The 18,840-nt window shown below is 37.5% G+C and overlaps 3 protein-coding genes across 5 annotated transcripts; 1 reads left to right on the forward strand and 2 right to left on the reverse strand.

Annotated features, from left to right (window-relative positions):
• Positions 1–97: 97 nt before the first annotated feature.
• On the reverse strand, positions 98–2,795 carry tmem86b (transmembrane protein 86B). Its single transcript, XM_082145313.1, has 3 exons — positions 2,614–2,795; positions 1,922–2,165; positions 98–1,115 (listed from the first exon to the last, which is right to left on the reverse strand). Exons 1-3 carry the CDS (start codon positions 2,662–2,664, stop codon positions 661–663), a joined length of 750 nt encoding a protein of 249 aa, XP_082001439.1. The 5' UTR covers positions 2,665–2,795; the 3' UTR covers positions 98–660.
• A 787-nt stretch (positions 2,796–3,582) lies between these two features.
• On the forward strand, positions 3,583–6,999 carry aspdh (aspartate dehydrogenase domain containing). Of its 2 annotated transcripts, none has more exons than XM_082177928.1 (8): positions 3,583–3,718; positions 4,064–4,114; positions 4,493–4,637; positions 4,815–4,899; positions 5,041–5,190; positions 5,366–5,589; positions 5,786–5,925; positions 6,206–6,999. In XM_082177928.1, exons 2-8 carry the CDS (start codon positions 4,066–4,068, stop codon positions 6,241–6,243), a joined length of 831 nt encoding a protein of 276 aa, XP_082034054.1. In that variant the 5' UTR covers positions 3,583–3,718; positions 4,064–4,065; the 3' UTR covers positions 6,244–6,999. The 2 variants fall into 2 exon arrangements, with proteins under 2 accessions (XP_082034054.1, XP_082034055.1); XM_082177929.1 differs by having other exon boundaries at positions 3,587–3,733.
• Positions 6,329–18,470, reverse strand: gys1 (glycogen synthase 1 (muscle)). 2 transcript variants are annotated; one of them, XM_082177904.1, is made up of 16 exons: positions 18,351–18,470; positions 17,081–17,199; positions 15,856–16,037; positions 15,158–15,349; positions 14,461–14,646; positions 13,635–13,779; positions 13,267–13,384; positions 13,050–13,170; positions 11,777–11,883; positions 10,468–10,527; positions 10,194–10,386; positions 9,965–10,091; positions 8,980–9,075; positions 8,708–8,871; positions 8,455–8,535; positions 6,329–8,124 (listed from the first exon to the last, which is right to left on the reverse strand). In XM_082177904.1, the coding sequence occupies exons 2-16, from the start codon at positions 17,196–17,198 to the stop codon at positions 7,912–7,914; spliced, it is 2,103 nt and encodes a 700-aa protein (XP_082034030.1). In that variant the 5' UTR covers position 17,199; positions 18,351–18,470; the 3' UTR covers positions 6,329–7,911. The 2 variants fall into 2 exon arrangements, with proteins under 2 accessions (XP_082034030.1, XP_082034031.1); XM_082177905.1 differs by having other exon boundaries at positions 18,347–18,367.
• Positions 18,471–18,840: the final 370 nt, after the last annotated feature.

Raw genomic sequence — 18,840 nt, forward strand, 5'->3', positions numbered from 1 at the left:
CTCACTATTGCTTTCATTTTAAATTTCATTTAAAAGTGGTCTCAGGTCCCATTGTATGCCACAAAAGTAAGTTATAAAACACAAAAGTATTCCATGAGATTTTAATCTGTATGCCTACTGATATTTTCATTACATATGAAAAAAAAAGTTTTATTTTTAATTTTTTTTACATTTGTCTTTTGCCAGCAACTAGATAACAAAAGTTTCATGAATCACTCAATGAATACATATATGTGACACACTGTGATATCACCTCCTTTATTTTCTGTTTAAGTATCACAAACTCATCTCTGCTCTATAGAAATAGCATAATTTCAATGTGGAGCATCTGAGCATAAATATTTGTGTTGTTGGACAAAATAAAACTTGATTTAATAAATTTAAATTGAATCAAAACAGTTCATATCAGTGCAGAGTCTCTGTTGTGAGGAGTTTACATCTGCTGCAGTGAAACTAGAAGGGCAGACTGTGTAATATTCCAGATATTTAGGGCAAGTCATGTCCACACACAATAGTTGTGGATTTACTGCGAAACAGACACAGGTTTATTCAAATAGGTCCCATTTTATACCGTAATCAACCCTTTTCAGTGATGATGATGATACACAAAGTAGTGTTTGTGTGGCATCACTGAACCAATACCCTGAGTTCACAGCAGTTTTATGATCTCTTCCACTTGTGGATATCATCAGCATCCTCCTCCAGCACTGCCTTCACATCACCCAGTGCAATCATCAGCTGTGCCAGGTAGTATGTTGTCATAATAATGTGCCTTTCGTATTCTATATCAAAGACATTGAACTTTGTCAGTGCAATTGTGAGGTCAGAAGCCATGAAGACCAGACTCCCCAGCAGGACGAGCGGCCGCCGCGTACGAACAGCCAGTGTAGCCATGATGACAATGAGCAGCACGTAACCCCCTATGGCTGGGACGAGGACATCAGCTTCTGGATCAAGCCGTAGGAAGGGCACCAGGTAAACATAAAGTCCGCCGCCGATCAACCACAGTGGGAGGTAGAGGATATAGAATGAGAAAGATGAAGATATTGCAGAATATCGTGATGACAGGAAGGAGAAAGAGTAAAGCAAGTGGGCCAGAGCAAAACAGCTCATTCCTGAAAAAGAAAACAGAAAGAGATTGGACTGTGAAGCAGGGTTATTGTAATTAACTAAAACAATACAAAAATATTTCTGTTACTTGAAGTAAAATAAATGTCAATCAAAATCAAATTAAATATTTACTTATTTGTTTAGCTAGTTGCCAAGGAAAGATTTCTAATTTTCCTTTACCTGATATAGGCTACTTAAATAATTAAAAATGAAATAAAAATGAATAAAAGATATAGACTTATTTTTTTAATATAATAATAATAATAAAAAGACAAAATCACACAACAAAATTACAAAAACTTGAACTAAAATTAGATTAAACACAAACTGATGTTAAAATAACACTGCTGTGGATAATTGTGATTAATTCTATATTAAAATGGAAATAAATGTATAGTAATTAAAACATTGTAATAAAAAAAAATTGCAAGTTCCATAATTCTGAATGGTAATTATCATTTTATTCTCATTACTGTGATTACAGTAGGCTACTTACAAATACGGTGTATATATCAAGTAAAAAAAAAGACTGAACAAATTAGTATCACGTTGTATTAATGCTTTACAATTTAAAAAAATCGAACATTTTAGTACTATTTTGCATTATGGTGATGACAGTTTTTATGGAGAAATTGTGCCTAACTGCCATGAAAATAATATCCGTAATATCCCAATATGTATATATATATACATATTGGGATATTACGGATATTAGGGTGAAATATGGCCTGGGCATGTTCTTGGTAAATTTTGTGTCATTAACCCTGATAGTCTTAAGATAAGATATGGGACAGAAAGAAATACATTTTACCATGAATAAAAAGTTCTGGCCAAATAAGGCAACAGTCTCCGCCCGCTGAGAGCAGCAAGCCTCCGGCCACACCCATTAGACTCCGCCCCCCATTATAGCTGAACACCAGGAGGACCAACGAGAGGATGGGAGCAGCCTTTATTCCAGCAGCCAGAAGAGAGGGGGCGGAGTCTGGGATCCACAAATAGAAGTATAATGTGCAGGATGCAAAAAAAGGCAGGAGGTAGAGAAACAGTACACAGCACTGGAAAAGAATGAAAACAGTGCAGGCATCAGTTATAAAAACACACAGTCTGCACATTCTGCTCTAAAAAGAATTCTAACAGTCTCACAATGTTTTTTACTAAACATTAAATGCAAATATCTTTGTTATGAGGAAATGAAAACATGATATGAGTGTGAAGCCATAATACTATACAAATAATTGTGACTAAATGGGGATCTAAATATTTAAACTGGAAGTTTGTGAATCCCACAAACTGTATCTGTGTCTGATAAATTTGTGTCTGATAAATTACACACACATAATGTAATTTATTAAATTTATTTTTATTTATAATTTATTAAATAAATTACAGATAAATCTGTATCTGTATTTGTGTCTGGTGTCTGTATTTGTGTGCAGGTGTGTGTGTGTGTGTGTGTGTGTGTGTGTGTGTGTGTGTGTGTGTGTGTGTGTTTTTTGTGATTACCGTGTTTCTGCGTTGTCTGCGGTCAAAGGCATTTGTTTCCAGGATGTCCATCTCTCTCTGCTGGCCTAAACAGTCACACACACACCGTTCTCAGATGTGGGCCACGTATTCCACAACTGGGAGATCTGTAATGTCTCTGTGAACTATGTATACCAGTGTGTTTCATTGGCTGGGGTAGGTCTGGACTTTGGACCATTATGAGGGATGTGTTATCTGTCAGATTGTTCTGTCATAAACAAAGTACACCCCTCACTCTCTCTCCTTCTTTCTGTGCCTGTCTCTCCCTCTTCTCTCTGCATTATGGCCTATTACCCTGTAGTGACATCATCAGTAAGAGCAAAGGTTTGATGATTGAGACACAAGTTCAGGAAGATCATTTTTTATTATTATTAATAATTATAGAAAATGATCTTTCTCACTTTGATTTCTGTCTTTTCAGCTTATTTTATTCATTTTATCAGCTTTTCTGTTGTGTTTGTAGATGTCAGAGTGAGGAGAAACACTCTGAAGAAACTTTTTATTTACATTTTTATATATTTAGGTTGGTATAAACAATTATCCAAAGTAGCCTACTGTAATTATTATAATAATCATTGTCATTCTAATTCTTTTTCGTTATTATTGATTATTAGCTTCTCTGATGGTAGTGGTTTTAACTGCATAATCAAAACTGCTGGAGATATTTAAATTTTTCCACATGGTCACCCATATGACGGCGCCACGGAGCCGCAGAGTTATGATGCAAAAAAGAAAAAAATGGGGAAAAAATGTATATATATGACAATCACATATATATATAGCCTATAAATACTGTATGGGTGACTAATAACATTTTTGTCCTACACTTGTTAATAAGATGTTTTAAGTGTTCCTATAGATGGCATGGCAACTTAATGAAGTCGGTCTGGGTTCAGGATCCCCGTTTCTACCATAAATAATATTACAGTGCTCCTTTAAAATATCCAAACGCCAATGGATTCACACACAAAGTCTAATCATTAACATGAACTTTAACCAGCTCTATCCAACAATCTCTCAAGTTTAAACAGCGAAACAAGAGATCGACGAACATCGGGAAGAAAGAGAGAGTGAAAATAGAGAAAAGGTAAGGATTAAGCAGGTAAGTAAAGGTTGAGAAGAGCGATTGAGATCAGTGTGTTAGAGATAAAGGAGAATATCTACAGTTGGACGGTGACATTGGAGAAAATGAAAAGGGGGAGTGGCCAAAGTTTTAATCAAGAGCATGTGTGGGGAATATACATGCAATATAAGCAAATCTTCTTGGCCTACATGCTGTTTCCATGTTTCAGAAGTTACAAAATAGACTACACTGTTGTTATACAGTTGTGGGTAAAAAATAGCTCCCTTAAACTACGTTTAGCAGACAAACTCTGGAGATTAAACATTCTATATGCTATTATGGTTCTGAATCTCTTTTCTCACTTTGTAGATATGGCTGATAGATCCTTAATGGTTGGAATTGTGGGATATGGACATTTAGGTGAGTTCTCCAGTGAAAACTTCTGTTTCAACTTTCCCTACAGTGTATTACACATTGATTTATTTAATTTGCACTTAAAATATTGCATATTACCTTTGACAAAATAACAATTTTTATAGTCTATACTTCCTTTTATATTTTTAAATATAACATCTTTAGGCCATTTTCTCAGTTAATCATATAACCATATATTTTGTCATCGAAAAGATTCTGGGACTTTTGATTCATTAGTGAATCTGTCCACACCACAAACCACTAAAATATCATGAAAATGTATTGGTCGAGAAGTGTGGAAGAGCTGCGATTACTCATGTTCAGTATCAGTTAATGTTCTGTCAAACCATGAAGCTTGTATTTCATCTTTCTCTCTACATTCAGGACAGTTTCTTGTTGAGAAGATCCAAAGGGAAGGGCCTAAAGCGGGGCTGCAATTAGCATTCGTTTGGAACCGAAATCCAGACAAACTTAAAGATTCGTTGCCCAAAGAGCTCATTCTACATGACCTCTCAGATTTCACACGCAGGTAAACATTGCAAATATGTTTGTATGCACGTGCATGTTGCATGGGGGCACTTTTCTCCAGTCATATCAATGGCAAAAAGTGTCCCAATCAACCTGAATTCACCTTATTTATTTAAATGTAAACGGGAGAGCAAAACATAGCACTTAAGTGTTTTTGTGTGTGTTTGGTGTGTTTCAGAGTAACTGATGTAATAGTGGAGGTGTGTCATCCACATATAGTTAAAGAGTTTGGGGTCAGGTTTCTGTCACACGCTCATTTCCTGGTAACTCTACTATTTACCTCTATATTATCACCTGAAATCTTGCTTTCCATATTATTTACATTAATTTCATAATGATTACAAGCTGTGTTGGTTATGTAATTGTTATAGAACCATCTCTGATCAAGTTTTTCCCTCCCTCAGGTGGGCAGCCCTTCGGCTCTCTCCGACACCCAGCTTGAGCACGAGCTCCGCACTGCTGCAAAACAACATGGGAAAACACTTTATGTGCCCAGTGGTGCATTATGGGGTGGCCAAGATATTCAAAAAATGAACGACAGCGGAACATTGCGGGTGAGACCATTTTATTATAATTATTTACTGTACAAATTTGAATATGATTGCTCATAAAAAATATTTATATTCAACAGGTGGTCAGCAAAGTTAACAGCTAAAGTTCAACTTAAGTTTTATTGTCCCTCTCACATTAAAAAATATATTAAGTAGTTTTCAAATGTCTCTCTCGTAGGCTCTTTCCATCCGAATGTCTAAACATCCCTCTTGCTTTCGACTGACTGGTGGCCTGCTCTCTGATTGGACGGAGGGAGAGGGGAGGCGGGTCTTGTACCATGGCTCAGTAGCAGAGCTCTGCCCCATAGCCCCCAACAATGTGAACACGATGGCAGCTGCGGCCATAGCCGCATCAAAGTTGGGCTTCCATGGGGTTACTGGAGAAATCGTTTCAGACACTGCGTGAGTTCCCAACTGGTCCTCAAAATGTTTCATTCCTCATAAAACACAATAAAGCTGCCTCCATACCTAGACTTTTCAGCATGTTGCTAAGTAGTTGTTCACTGGCAAAAGTAAAAAAAATACTATACTTCAGGTTTGGGTTTTGTTCAAATCCCTAACCTTGAGTATGAGCTTCTCTTCTTGCCCTTCTCTCCAGATTAGCAGACTACCATATTGTGGAGGTTGAGGTAATAGGTCCAGATGGGTTCTCAGTGAAAACGGTAAGACAGAACCCCGCCAAACTGGGAGCTGTAACAGGAAATGCCACATACAATTCCTTCTGGAGCAGCTTACTGGGTATGTTTGCATAAGAAAGACAGATGGAGTGCATATAGCCAAAAAACACAGTATGTGCTGAACATCCTGAGCCAAATCTGGTTTACACAGATAATATAGCCATAAAAAAAAATTCCATGAACTTTTGCATTCTTTTGTAACCATCTTTTCTTTGTGTCCAGCTAAAGTTTGAAAATGAAAAGATACATTAATATATGCGATTACATAACATCTCTTATCTCATATCTTATTATCTCTGTCTTGTTACATTATATCTGAATTATGTTGTCTTTTTTTCCAGTCTGCAAGGGTCATGGAGGGAGGGTATATCTGTGTTGACAACAGTGGATTACTGCAGAAAGTGTACAAGTTTACCGAAGAATAACAGTTGCACATGATGAAAAAAAAAAAAAAAAAACTGTCGTCATGTCAATAATGTTGTAGACTTTAATCTCAGTTGTACAGCCGTGACAGACATGACAAATTTAAACAGTGCTTGTGTGTTTATTACAGTATCAATGATCCTCCAGTGCATTCGTTTGGCAGATTAGCTTCTGCTTCATTACTTGCTTGTGATTCTTTAATATGTTCTTTAATAATAATAATAATAATAATGATAATAGCTGGATACTCACTATGTTTTTGAGAGTACATAATACTGCAAAGGGAAATCTGGCTGTGAGTAAAGAATTGCAAGAATGTTTCGGATAACGGTACACTGTCATCTTTTACTCATACTCAAGTCTTTTGAAACATGTATGAATTTCTTGCTTTCATGAAACACAAATGGAGAAGTTTAGCTCTTTGAAATTATCACAATAAAAGTGAATAGTAATAATGACTGTCAAAGCATGATTTTCAGTAAATAACAGATTCAATTTGGGTCTGTTCTTAATACAAAGATCTTGTATGACTTTAGAAGACAGTGAGCCGTATGGACCATTTTCATTATATTTTTATGTTTATATATTGAACCTTGACTCGTTCATTTTCTTTATAAAAGAGCAGCGTGAACATTCTTCTTTTGTGGTCCACAGAAGAAATTCGTACAGGTTTGGAACTGTATAAATAATTAATTTTTTTAACCTTTCCTTTCCGAATTGATGAGGCTCTCATTACTTATAAAGGTCTCTTTAAAATAAATGCTTGTAACAAATATGTTCTTCATCTCAATTAGTTTATCATGGGAAGACTTATAATTAACACTTTCATTTGTATCTTCTTAACTTTTCACAGTGGCCATTTGAATGTCTGCTTAAAGGGTTAGTTCACACAAAAATGAAAATTACCCCATGATTTACTCACCCTCGAGTCATCCTGGTGTATATGACATTCTTCTTTCAGACGAACACAATCTGAGTTATATAAAAAAAATTTACTGGCTCTTCCAAGCGTTATAATGGCAGTGAATGGCCATTTATGTTATGTTTTGAAGTCCATAAAAGTGCATCTATCCATCATAAAAGTGCTCCAAATTGCTGAGGTGAAGCGATGTGTTCGTGTAAGAAAAATATCCATATTTAAAACTTTATCGACTAAAATAACTAGCTTCCGGCAGACAGCCGTACGCATCGATTTACGGTGGAAGACTAACCGACTTGCGTAGTTTTTTTGGGTGAACTATCCCTTTAAGACCGGCATCACAGACACACAGCTGGAGGTCAGTTTGGTATGAATCCATAGGAATCCATCTGAATAACTCTAGCTACTACTAAATCTTTGCTCTCAGTTGTTTTTGTAATAGGCCTTGTATAAAAGACACCAGTGAAATCTTCACAAACTATGGCTCACCATATACTTAAATATCTTATTTATTTCTCTTCAGAAAACCAACATGCAAAAAACACTGTTTGCAGGCATTACGTTCACTTTTAGGGGAGTGTTATTGTGTTTAAAGAGTGTGTGTGTGTGTGTGTATATATATATATATATATATATATATATATATAAGTGCCTCACAGTATGAGCTACAGTTTGTGTATGTATGCATGTATGTAGGGCTGTGTTTTAGTTTTTCTCAGGGAGACCGACTGTATGATTCTTATTTCGGTTCGGTACATTAAGCGGTTGGCGGATGTTGACCCGGTCTTTCTCTGCTTCTAGATCTTCGTCATACGGTTCCTCCTCATCCTCACCCTCACTGTGATGAGGAGACGAGTGAAGCGAGTGGGCAGGAGAAGGGGGCACAGAGGCAGGTCGCGGGTAACGGAAGCCTGTGGCCTGGATTACGTGAATAAAATAATAAATGTGAACAAATATCTACGTCTTAGCTCACAGACATTAACCAGATCTGTCTAGAGCAGTCAGTGGTTTTCAACCTTTTTGACTCCATTGTCCACAACAGTATTCAAAAGCCCCATGACTTGTCTAGTTGTTTGTAACTAGCTTGAAAAGCATTATAAAAAATATTTTTTACACTCAATTTCTGCCAAAGTCCCCCTTGAACATCTGCTGAGGTTGAGACGTCCGGGTTGAGAGTTCAGGTTGAGAACCACTGGTCTAGATAATTAAATTTAAGACTTATAAACTTAAGTCATCGTTTTAACTTACTGAAGTGGGTTCTTGAGGCTCATACATGTATGTGTCCGGGAAAGCTTTCGCTAAAGCCATATGACGGGCAGAAATGTAATACTAAGAAATAAAAACATATTATATTAGTTCAAGAACAATAACCTGTTAGCTTTATTGTTTTGATGCATATACAGTTATTTGGACACATCTTGTGGCTGACAGTCCTGGGTGGTATGAACTTGGGAAAAGCAATTCATTGAGTGCATGCGTGTGTGTGTGTGTGGTCTCTTACCCTGCCCAGATATCTCCAGTCTAGCAGGTCACTGAGGCGCTCGGTTCGGTTCCTTTGAATGATCCTCTGCCTGCGGCTCTGCTGACAGAACTGAAACAGGAAAGACGTCAGCTGATTACAGGACTCATCCACCCCACGATACCGCCGATCCAGAATATAGATACCTGAGAGAAAGGGAATTAAGAACCAAATAAAACTGATTCAAACAAAAATGAGACTTTGAAGAAAAAAAAATAATCTTATCTTTTCCACCATAAATGTAGAGCTCTCACCGTAAGCTGATGGGTCAGCAATGTGCTCCTCCATGAAACAGCCAAATCCAGACAGGTTAGTGGAGATCGATGGGATACCCATCACTGTACACTCAGCTGGGAGAGAGATGTGTTCAGTGTTGAGTGGCAGTTATTAATACACATTTAATTAGTTCATACACTACCGTTAAAGGAACACTCCACCGTTTTTTCATATTAAACTATGTTATTCCCTTAACTAAGACGAGTTGATACATATCTCTCTCGTCTCAGTGCGTGCACTCAATCGCTCTGGCGCGCGGCGACACTTTGATAGCACTTAGCTTAGCCCAGTTCATTCATTAGGGACCAAACAGAGATTAAGTTAGAAGCGACCAAACACCTCCACGTTTTCCCTATTTAAATACAGTTACACGAGTAGTTACACGACCAAGTATGGTGACACAAAATAAAACGTGGCGCTTTTCTAAGCGGGTAAAAAGGATAACTATAATGTATGGCGGAATAGCACTTGGGAGCACTTCGACTCGCCGCAGTAATATCATCACTCCTGAAAAATCCTCTCCCTCTCACTTCTGTCATGAGAACCAACGTGACTTTTACTGCGTCGAGTCGAAGTGCTCCCAAGTGCTTTCATGTTTTTGAAAGAAGTCTCTTTTCCTTACCAAGGCTGCATTTATTTGATCAAAAATACAGTAAAAACAATAATACAGTGAAATATTATTTTATAAAAAAAATTGTAAGATTCATTCTAATATGCTGATCTGCTGTTCAAGAAACATTTCTTTCCAATTTTTTTTGTAAAGTAACACTTTTTCAGGATTCTTTGATGAATAGAAAGATCAAAAGAACAGCATTTATTTGAAAAAAAGTATTTTTCAAAATTCAAAAAATGTCTTCAGTATCACTTTAGATCATATTAAAGTATTCATTTCTTTCAAAAAATAAAATGTTGACCCCAAACCTTTGACCAGTAGTGTACATATAGGAGTGTGTGTAGTTATACCTGGTGTGTATCCCCAGGGCTCATAGTAAGATGGAAATACTCCAAGGTGGCAGCCTCTCACAAACTCCTCGTAGTCCATCGGCAGGAGAGGAGAAGTTGAGGAGAGAAACTCTGGATGGAAAATCACCTAGCAGAAGAATAGCAGTCTTTAAAAGTCTATTCAGTATTCTTCCCACAGAAAAACAAATCAATTAGTGAGCCTTTAATTATATACAGTGTGTCTGTGTACCTTGACTCGGTCCTGAGAGGTGTTGAAGAGGCCAATGCGGCGGATGCAGTTGAGGATGGGGTCACTGCTGTCCTCCAGCATGTTGTGAGTGCAGACGGGGGGCAGACACTGTCGTTGGGTGGCGAAGATGGCACGCTTCATTATGGTGAAGTCCTCTTTATCTAACATCTTAGACACATCAGGCAACTGCCCTCTGAGAACAAAAAAAGAGAGCAATGTCACTCCGAAGAAGACATTCGCACACTTTTTTGATGCAGTCGAAGAGGCAACTCACACTAAAAGTGATTCGTAGAGTTTCTTCCCAAAGCGCTCCTTCACAGTCTGTGCAGTGTCCCTAACAATACAACAAAGATGCAATATCACAACAAAATCCATTCACCGTTCCACCCGAGCCCCTGAAATTAAGGGTGCTTTCACACAAGCAATTTTGGTGCGCACCAGTGTTCGATTGACGTCAGAGTTCAGTTCGTTTGGATGATGCGAACACTGTTTTCCGCAAACTGTACCTGAATCCGCATTAAAAAGGTTGGTCGGTGGTACACAATTGTACTAAATTGCGGAAGTGAACCGCTATTGATGTCGTATGACCCGATAAAACTGTGTTTGTGTGGGTTTCACTCACCTTCCTGAAAAGCAGAGAAAATTTAATTTCTGTCCACCTTCTGCAGTAAAGGACTCCCGCTTTCTTTAGAATGTTTGCGGCAAGTGTTATGTGCTGATGCTTTGAAAATGTAACCAAAGGTACAAAAAACAAAATATAAAAGTGAGGTGAGCAACGCTATGCATTTTGCCACTATCTCCTGTGTCGTCGTTACAAAGCATTAGGGGTAAACAGCTGCTGCTTTGATGTCGCAAACGCATCGCGTTTCAGACACAAATAATATAATTATTTGTATATGCAGGGGAAGGGGAGAGGACCAGGTAATCGAACCAAGCGTGAAAGCACCCTAAAACGTCGAGAGAGAAAAAAAACTATACATATGTTTTTGAGCAAAAAGATAATGAGTAAATAATTATATTTATGAAAAAGAATTAATAAATAACTATAATTTGAACTATTCCTTTAAACTAGGTGACATTATGACTACTGTTTATTTTAAGAATAACTAAATACAATTCTTTCTACATCATCATACATCCTTCACTGCAGAATGGCAGCTGTGTTGGGACGCTCTTGACCAGTATTGCTATTGTTAACAAACAATTTTTACATTTTTTTGTAAATTAAGCTGAAATAAAATGAAAAATACATATTAGATGAAAAATTTAAACTAAGGAAAATTTTAAATGTTGCATTAGCAACTTACTGAAGTAAAAGTTTCAGTTAAAGTAATACAAATAAACAGATAAATAGAAATAAAAACAAACTTATAAAAAAAACATAAAATTACTAAAACTAAAAATTTAAAATATATAAACAAAAGCGAATTCAAAAATACAGTATAAATAATATTACATTAGCACTGCTTTCAAGACATGTGGCGGCATTCTAGGCGATCTTTGGAGTTTATATGAAGTAGGTAGGTTGAGCTACACAGTGTCATTCACAATAGTAGTCCTCACAGTGCAGCTGTCATGGTTACCAGAGCTGTTTCCGTACGGCTTGGCCCTTCAGGGTCTCCACGTTGAAGTTGTTGGTACGAGCAGGCATGATGAAGAATGCTATTACAGTCACCTCACTGTGATTCACCTAGAACCAGAAGAATAATGTTTAAAATCAAGGTCACATTTAAAACTTTTCTAACAAAGATTCTTCATCTTTATAAAATTGTATGTGTTTGTACTTTGTACTGTGATGTATCAAATGCACAGTGTACACTAATGATACGCGGATCGCTCTTATATCCGCGGGTCGGGCGGGCCAAGTAATACAAAATAACATTCCAATTAATTGTGGGTGAATGAGATAAATTATTATATTGTGTTGATTTTATTAAAGACACAGAACTCTCATTTCACGGTAAAACGCAATGAACGCGCACCACTCTTTTACTTTTGTTTTCAACAACAACGTGCATTTCTTCAGGGAAAACCAATCAAGGAAAAAATATGCCTAGAGCACCTTCTTAGTGGTCATTATATAAAACACAAATGAAAAAACGTACATGAGATATCGCTTAATAACTTATATACACAAGTTAAAACTTATATTTTAACTAATATACACAAGCTTAAAGGGGTGGTATAATGCCACTTTTACAATCTGTAAAATAAGTCTCTGATGTCCCCAAAGTGCGTTTGTGAAGTTTTAGCTCAAAATACCCCACTGATCATTTTTTACAGCCTGTTAAAATTTTCCTTTTTTGAGGGTCAGTAAAAACAAGTCATTTCGTGTGCATCCCTTTAAATGCAAATGAGCTGCTGCTCCTGGCACAGAGGGCGGAGCTTCAAGAGCTTGTGTGTTAGCAGCTCAGATTACCTCACACAGACACACACTAAAATGTCAGAAACTGTTCTGCCTTGTTTATACTGGAATCGGACAATGATGGAGACTCAAGAAGAAGTGACAACATGTAGAATGCAACAGGACGTTTCTGAATGGTTAGTTGATTCACACAGTGCAGTGACGGAAACAGTGACATTCCAATTTAAGTTTGAAGCCTCTTTTTAGGCTATAAAGGAAATGTAATTTTGACAAAGAACAACTTTTATTTTAAAATTAATGTTCATTTAAAAGCAGCCTACTTCAGTGTACTTCATGTTACCATAACATCACGCTTAACACTGAGAATTAGAATAGGCTAATTGTAATGTGACGATCTGGTGCAGGTCAGGTGATGATATCTGAATCAGAGAAAAATCATAGGTTTGGGTGGGTGGCGTTTCTAGTGTACACCCTAAAACACAAATACTTGCCCTCAGAAGGTAATTAAGTCTGGCCAATGCTTCAAGAAAGATATCAGCTCCTTTATTGGAGAATTCATAGCGTCCAGCAATAAAAAGAAACACCGTCTTGTCAAGGTTAAAATCTAAATGCCTGCAGGGAACACAAAACAACAAGAAAACATATGTATGACAGAGTGTTATCGTATATGGACATGTGAATATGATATCGCTTATTATGAACCCTGACCCATAGAAATGGCCTCTGACAAACTCCTGGATGCGCGCTTTACTCTGAGCGTGGAGGTTCTGGAACTCATGCATGGCTGAGAACTTCTTCACATTCAAACCGTTAGGAGTCACAATATCTGACAGAGAAAAGTGAAAGTTGATATCGTAAGCAAATGGTTAAAAATAGGTTAAAAAAAACAGCAGCTTCCTGGACAAAATTCCATTTCTGAGCTAAATCAAGAAGCCTCCAGAGTGAAAATGAGGTCAGAATCTCTTCTAATACCAGATCAATCTGCCCATAATGACATTTTTAAATGGTATCATCTGACAGTGCCATTACACCATTAGTAATGTAGTGTAATAGTCTTTTTAAGAAACTAAAGTCACCTGGTTTCCGCTTTAGTAAGTACTCGGCCTCAATGGCGGTAATCTGAGAGACGGTGGTGAAAACGTGAGTACAGCGGGCTGCTGCACGCTCCAGACAGTACCGGTGATAGATCTGCCTGTCACCTGCCTCTTTATCCACATTAAACTACACATGGAGAAATAACAAGAGACACTTCAGAACACTTTCTTAAAAGGTAAAGAATTTTATGTTAAAATACTTTCTCTTAACCCAGTTTTTTGTTTACTGACTAGTATTAGTATGCTATTCATGGGTTTAGCTCTCCAAAAGTGTCAACACTGAGCCTCCCAGGCACCATCAAAACACTTGCACCCAGTGTAGATACATTGGATGGGTATATTAAAAAGTATATTAAAGACGCTCGCGTTTGCTCTAGACAAAGTGTTAATCTACTCATTTGATAACTCATGACACATTGCAACACAGCTAAAAGTATTCCAAATATGTTTGATCTTTTATTGAAAGTACGCTACTTTTAATTTTACCTTTTGAGACATGCCTACACGCACCCGTAACAGCTGTTTGGGTTTGGGGAGGCATGACACACAAAGGGACGTTTGCAAGGTTGTTTGAAAATATGCTTAACTTTTGTAATTCCCCTAGGTGCCACTAGTCTCACAGAAACTATGCATTTCACCTTTATTAAATTAGGGATACCAGGGAAAATATTCTTGGTGTCAAACTGTTATTTGCTTGAAACATGGAATGTTTTCTTAAGAAAACCAAATCTATCTGAAGTTAGATTAATAAACAGTAATGGGGAAATATTACATATTCACAAATACACAATCTCTTGCACAAACAAACCTCTGCGAGGTTGTTGTAGAAGTCGACGCTCCCGGCACACAGGTATCGGCCGAGCAGAGTGGCGTGTGTGGTGAAGATTGTTGCTATGGGTAACTGGCGCTGCCTGCATAAGACAAGCCCCAAACCTGCCAGCCACTCATGAAAATGCGCCACGATGTGAGGAGGGTCGTCACACTGAGCTGCATACTGAAACACACATAACCATAATCATAATAAATGAGAATTAAACATCTTTTTTTATGTCCATGTTCCAAATAAAAAGATAAGATGATGCATCTTTTAAAAATATATATTTAATTCACTGGGTTACCAAAAACAATAAGTTATTTAATATCTAAACATTTTTTTGTTGAAATTCCTGAGCAAAAAACAACAACATGTACTTTACACTAACAAAATTAATATTCATATAGATATTATAAAAAAAGAATGACACACACCAGTGTAGTTAGTTAACTAAAACTATTAAAATATTAATACAATAATATAATAATACAATATAAAAGATTAAATAATGAAATTAAAAACTTAAATGAAAGTTAAAAAATGTCCTAAAACTGAATAAAAATAAGTTAAAGCTAAATAGAAACTTAATATATGAGAAAAGCAATATTACTACAACTTAAACTGAAAATACAGAATAAAAGCTACGAGTAATTCAAAATATTAATAAATACACAAAAACAACACTGCACACCTCTCCCAGCAGCCATGCAGTGAGGAAGCCAAAGAGAACAGCATCGTTAGCCTCTCTGTCGAACCAGGGCACACCAATACCACATTTCTCCCACAATTCACTCTTCCAGCGGTCCAGAGACCAGGCCGTGAAGCCCACGTCCAGCAGAATCACATATGGAGAGCCTTCAATCAGCCATCGACCAAAATATACCTAGAGAAAGAGGCAGAGGAAGGAATGATGTCAAAAACTTTGTCACTTTGCTAAAGATTTGAAATGATTCATTAAAACATTCATGGAAACAGTATTTTGATTACCAAGATTACCACACTTGCTGATATTGTCTTTATACAGTTTTGCCAAATGTATTCAAATATCACAATCTTTAGTTAATACTTTCTATGAGAAACTTGGATGATGGTAAAGTGACTTGGCAATAATGCAAAAAAAATTCTCAAAGAACCGAAATAGACCTCAGTCTGGCTATAGGACACAGATATAGCCTTTTAACCTTTAAAACACACACACACACACTTTCCAGAATGAAGGTTTAGGGTTTCACTGAGGATAAGAGCAGATTAAAACGGGCTGCGGGATGTGTGTGCACATATTAATGTGGATAAACAGGAGGTGAACAAACCCAGAGCTAGAAATTGTCTTTCTTTTTTTCATATGTATTACGTCAACTAGCCAGCAAGGATGTGTGTGCATTTGTATACCTTGCACCCACTGCTGTTCATTTTATCAATGGTTCTTCGGAGTGCTGCATTACAGGGTTCGATCAGCTCCACTTGCGTCCTGACATTGGACTCCATATACGGGCCAACTAGAAAGTAGTTCTCACCCCATTCCTCGCAGGTCAGACGCGCCTTGGTCTGGATCACCGTGTAAATGCCGCCAACTGCAACAAAACGAGAGTGGTTAGATAACCTTCAATAGATGTTTAGGTCCCGCAAAGAGAAGGCCACCCAACACTTTAAACTTGACGTTGTCGACGGCTATCGCAATGTCTCCTTGACCTTTATCTAATCTAGCTGTCAATAGTATATGATATTCACAGAGTGCAGAAAATACCAACACTAGAGTCACATGATGGTATGTGGATGGATACAGTGTCTTTGAACGCTTGGCGCTTGAGTCATGTGGCATATAGGTTTTTGTGGTGTGACAACAACAACAGTATCTGGTTTCTGCTTTTTAAAACTGTAGATTATTGTAGACTACCTAATAACTCTCTTCAAAAAAATGGGTTATTGGTTAATTCATTGTATTGTATGGCATCAAAATCCTCTTTGTGTTAACCAAATATATTGGCACTTTCTATGGAAAATGCAATAGGCTATGTAAAGTACAGTATGGTTTGTTTACCAGTCCAGCTCTGGTTATTGGAGATTAAAAACCTTTATTCAGTTTATCCTTTATTGAATTTAAGGTTACAATCAAATATTACAACCCTAAAACTCTTATTTTTGTTAGTCCATTCATGACATGTCAGTGTAAAAACAATACAAATATCTTAACTAACTTTACTACAGTTCAGAAGTTTGGGGTATTTCTGTTTTTTAAAGTAATTTATAATTGTATTCAGAAGGATGCATTAAATTGTTCAAAGGTGACAGTAAAGACATATCATACTATAATGTTAAAAAATATTATTTTCAAAGAAACCTAATTTTTTTATCAGTTTCCACAAAAAGCAGCACAACTGTTTTCAACATTGGTAATACTAATAATCAGAAGAGTTTGTTTCTTGAGCACCAAATCATCATATTAGAATGATTTCTGAAGGATCATGTGACACTGAAGTTTGAAGTAACGATGCTGCAATATTTCACAATATTACTGATTAAAATGGAAGTGTAGATTTTTGAGGATATGATTTGAAATGTCTATGATGATACATTAGCAACGAAACATCATATCCAAGAAAAGAAACACGCACACCTTTATTAGAGACCTCCCATGCGATCTCGAACAGAATGGCATCCTCCCGATCAAACTCTTCGTCCCAGTCCTCCAGGCCAGACAGGGAGGTGACCGACAAACTACGTGACAGTGGCATGCTGGGTAATGGAAAACAATGATAATATCAATCCATTTATCCATGTTTTTAGTCTGATCTACATTGAACTCCTGACATTTAAACTAATGCGTCACTTATATCCATCATACAATGACACATATAGCCTTATGTGACACACAAGAGCTGTCTACATCAGTATGACCTTCAAGCATGCACCACACACACACACACACACACACACACACACACACACACTTCCTCACTTTCCCCAAATTACAACAATTTCTATCCACAGCATTTCATTATAATGACTCATCTTTCAGCATGGCTCATTGACTCTTCCTCTCTCAGATTTGCAAATGAAAACACATTTTGAAAAATCCTCTCATGTGCAAGAACTATGAGCAAGTGCATGTTCAGATCAGGGGAGAGGTCTACAAATAAATTGTGACATTATGCCTTCATCTCAAGTCTAGGCATGATCTTTCATACATCTCAACACTATAATACCGGGACAGTCAATCACACCATCACTTACACACCCTCTAATTACAACATACATTGAGCAATATGAGGCCTGTTTTACGAGAAGGACAGAAAGTAATTGAGAGAAGAGGCTTACAGTCCCTATAAAGTATAAACCCAGCCAGGATTAATTAATTAAATAACGGTACTTAAAGGTCCTCCATACATCATAAACACACCTTCACGCAATGGCTACTTGGATTATGAAACCCCTATATAGTTTATTGAAGTGTTATTTATGACTGGCATTTTACCACCGAGTCTCTTTCGGATGCATATGGTTTGAGTGCGTGCGCGCGCGCCCTGACATGGTACGTGCGCTTTGACCACACAGGAACAGTCAAACGCAGAACGTCATTGTCACCATAAGAAAACAACATATTAAGTGTTTCGTGGGCATAAAAGTGAGAGTGCATAGAATAAACAGGTGGACACGATAAAAAAAAGTCGCAAGTTGCGGCATTTCGTCTTGCACGTTTGAGGAAGGACAGACTGGCCAGGCGAGAGCTGGCTGCAAAAGTGGGTTAGACACGGGTAAACGAAGAGCACTGCGCGTGACAGTAATCACGGGCTTTGCAGATAGAAGATAATTTCCCTCTCCGGGTTTAAAAACGCACGGACATTTAATTTCAAACTGACAACACACAAAAGCTGTTATGCACTCACCCTGCGGTAGCGTCTTTTCCTCGCTCAGCGGCGCAAGCTTCGCATCTGCTGAAATCAATCACCAGGAGGATGATTTGACAGTGGGCGGAGTCTCCTGCGCAAACTCACCTTGTCTGTTGGACAATTTGGCTGTCCGTCAGCGTGACAGCCCGCACTCAACCAGGCACGTCATAAAAATGTGGGCGTATCTTATCTGACGCCGTCTCCGCCTCCTTGGTGTCTGAAGAGCAGCGTCTACGGTCGCTACACACACTTCCACAGAGAACTAGGCGTTTACCTGAATGATCATTTTGATTGGCTAAACAATTTCCTTAGACAACTCATAAGGAAGTTAAGCTGTTGGCTTTTTATGCTTTTTGTGCGCATTTTCAGCTGCACATCCTCAGAAACCAACTACTGCCTTGATCAATATAATCAAAGACCCATGTACATAAATGACAAAAAATATAATAAAATAGTATTTAAAAAATGTGTAATAAATATGTATACG

The sequence above is a fragment of the Leuciscus leuciscus genome (assembly GCF_965113295.1).
Source record: "Leuciscus leuciscus genome assembly, chromosome: 1".
NCBI lineage: Eukaryota > Metazoa > Chordata > Actinopteri > Cypriniformes > Leuciscidae > Leuciscus > Leuciscus leuciscus.